Genomic DNA, 2,730 nt, shown 5'->3' with positions numbered 1-2,730 from the left:
TCAGATAAATGCAGTGAAGTAAAAAGTACAATATTTCCCTCTGAAATGTAGCAGAGTAAAAGTATAAAGTTGCATGAAAATACGATAAAGTACAAGTACCTCAAAACCGTACTTAAGTACAGTACTTGAGTAAATGTACTTACTTACATTCCTCCACTGATTACTAGCAGCAGCTGTAACAACAGGCTCACTGGGGACACGGCTGAAAACACAAACACCCATCTTTGCATCACACTGAAATAAAAGGCATTTTTGTTTGAAATGCACAAAGCGCCATCACTGTTCAGAGCCTTTTGTCCTGTAAACCCCCATCACCGTCCCCTGTTTGTGTGTGCAGGACTATAAGTTGAACTTTGGCCTGTGGGAGAAACATGTGGACAACATGTGGCACGGCGGAGTGGCCACCATCGAGTCCTGTCCCGGGGCTGAAGTGTGGGGGGTCATCTGGACTTTGAGTAACGAAAACCTCCCGAGCCTAGACAAGTGAGAATCACAAACACACAGCGTTCGATCAGTTAATGTTTGTCACTTTAAACCTCTGGGACCTGAGAAACTTGATTTAATTTTGAACGCATGGGGGTAAAAACAAACAATGATCAATATGACAAGACGTCCTGGAAAAAAAAAGTGTGAGAAGAAATTGAAAATTTTGCCTTCACTTGAAAATTAGCTGCAGGGTTTTTTTTTTAAATAAAAAAATAGTAAGAAATGTTTAGAAACTATATTCATAATTCTTATAAATATGTATTTAAACTATTTTATAGGGAAAAAAATATTTTATTTTAGTACTTCTTGGGTTAATTTACCTACTTATTATTATTATTATATTTTTTTTAAAAACGTTTTTCTTTTGCTTATTTTCAGGTAATTTCTTTACGAAGTACTTGCTAATTTTTGAACTATTACTTGTTAAGGTGTCCTTTTCGTGTATTTTTGGAAACAATCAAGCCGATTTTTCTCAGGTTTCAAAGAGTTAAATAGATGTGAAAGGCATTTGATAGCAGCACAAGTGACAGTGCGGTTTTCAAAGAATTAATCTTCTCTTTGTGTCCTCAGCCAGGAAGGAGTTAGTCTGGGAAAGTACTCTCCACTGACGGTTTGGGTGGAGACTGACAAAGGACCGATGCTCTGCAGGTCTTATCAGATGAACAATTTCCACGCCTGCCCTCCGTCTCCTCAGTACAAACAGGTGTGTGCATGTAAACAATCAAACACCTATTCTACACAATGACACGTTTTTTGTGTGTGTCTGCATCAGCGTGTTCATTTGAATGTCTCTTCCTCTGCGTTGCATTTAAGGTGGTGTGTTTGGGTGCAGAGCAGAACGGACTCCCAGCGGAGTATCTGAAGAGGCTGGAGGCCATTCAAACCAACAACTACAGCGGTCCCTCAATCCTCGATCAAATCAGATCAGTCATGAAGTAGAGTTCACCACTTTGGAAACTGCAGCTGACAAAAAAAAACCTCACAGCAAGGTCCATTAACCAGCTTTTCTGAGAACAGAAAGAAAAAAAGTATAGAATAGCTAATAATCCTTTAAAACCTCAATTGACACCAATTTTCTCATGCTGCATTCAGATGCCTTTCACAAGCATTTTAACCCTTTAAACTGGCAAGAAATTGGGAAATTGGGGTGGGGTGGGGGCATATGAAGAAACTAGAGAAACATTTCTGGAAAACTATAATTGTAATTATTAGAATTCTAAGTTTAAACTTACGTTGCAGAGAAAAAAATTGACCATCAAATAAATGAATTAAATATATATATGTAAATATCTCCTTAAATTATTTTTTATGATCAAATGATTTTTCCCGTTACAGAAAAAAAGACTTACAAAAAGGTATATATATGGCATTATTTAAAGATAATTACAGCTAGCTGGTATACATCAAGCAAGAAAAAATGAACGAAAGTGAGAAAATGAAGAAATGTACATGATGGTAAACAAAACTTTTGATGCCTATTAGAGCTGCGTTATGTTGACAGCTACAGAAAATAAAAATGCTGTTGTGTTACATTATGTGGAAGGTTATTCACAGAGGGTTTCTATACCAATTTCATTGCACCCCACCAAATTCCATGACTTTCCCAAAACTTTTAATATTTTTTAAAAATTCATTACTTTTCCAGGCCTGAAAAATACTGTGAAATTCCGTGACCTTTCCAGGTTTTTCATGAGCATGGTAAGCCTGAATAAGATAGTGAGTGGACCTTGAGTGAAGTTTTTCTTTGTCAAACTATTTCTGTGGCCAAAGCTAAAAGACTTAGGATGTTTAATTGGCACCTCCATGTGGCCAGAAGTTGGTACTGTATGCACCGGGCTCAGCACGTGTTGCTGGACCCAACACGTTGGATTTTGAGCTGCTATGAAACGATGTATTTTTATTTTAGAGCCATCGGAATGTAAGACTAAACTTTTGGTGAAGGGCAGAGCATTGTTTAATTTCAGCATTTCTCAGGGTAAATATTAAACACTTATGAAACACCCTCAAGAATCTTGTCAGTATTTATTTTGTCTTTAACCAATGTGTCACATTGCTGCTGATAAATTAACAAACGCCAGATATTCACTGAAAAAAACATACCTTGAGGTGCTTCAACAAAGCTTGATTTAACACTAATGGGTTTATTGCAAAATAAAAAAATCCTTTACGCAAAAAGGAAACCACTTTATTTGTTACAGCACAGTGGCCTTGGACAGAATGATAATCAGTACCTCTCCCAACAGA

General features: G+C 37.0%; 1 protein-coding gene across 1 annotated transcript; it reads left to right on the top strand.

Moving 5' to 3' along the window:
• Positions 1 to 337: 337 nt before the first annotated feature.
• Positions 338 to 1,457, top strand: LOC121965390 (gamma-glutamylcyclotransferase-like; the record flags this gene model as incomplete). Its single annotated transcript, XM_042515537.1, has 3 exons — positions 338 to 483; positions 1,057 to 1,189; positions 1,300 to 1,457. Coding segments are annotated over 3 exons (405 nt in total), but the record flags the coding sequence as incomplete, so codon positions are not given.
• Between the last annotated feature and the right edge of the window lie 1,273 nt (positions 1,458 to 2,730).

This window comes from Plectropomus leopardus, unplaced genomic scaffold (assembly GCF_008729295.1).
Source record: "Plectropomus leopardus isolate mb unplaced genomic scaffold, YSFRI_Pleo_2.0 unplaced_scaffold19831, whole genome shotgun sequence".
NCBI classification, from domain to species: Eukaryota; Metazoa; Chordata; class Actinopteri; order Perciformes; family Serranidae; genus Plectropomus; species Plectropomus leopardus.
The sequence above is the reverse complement of the archived record's forward strand: the minus strand, read 5'-3'. Positions and strand labels throughout refer to the sequence as shown.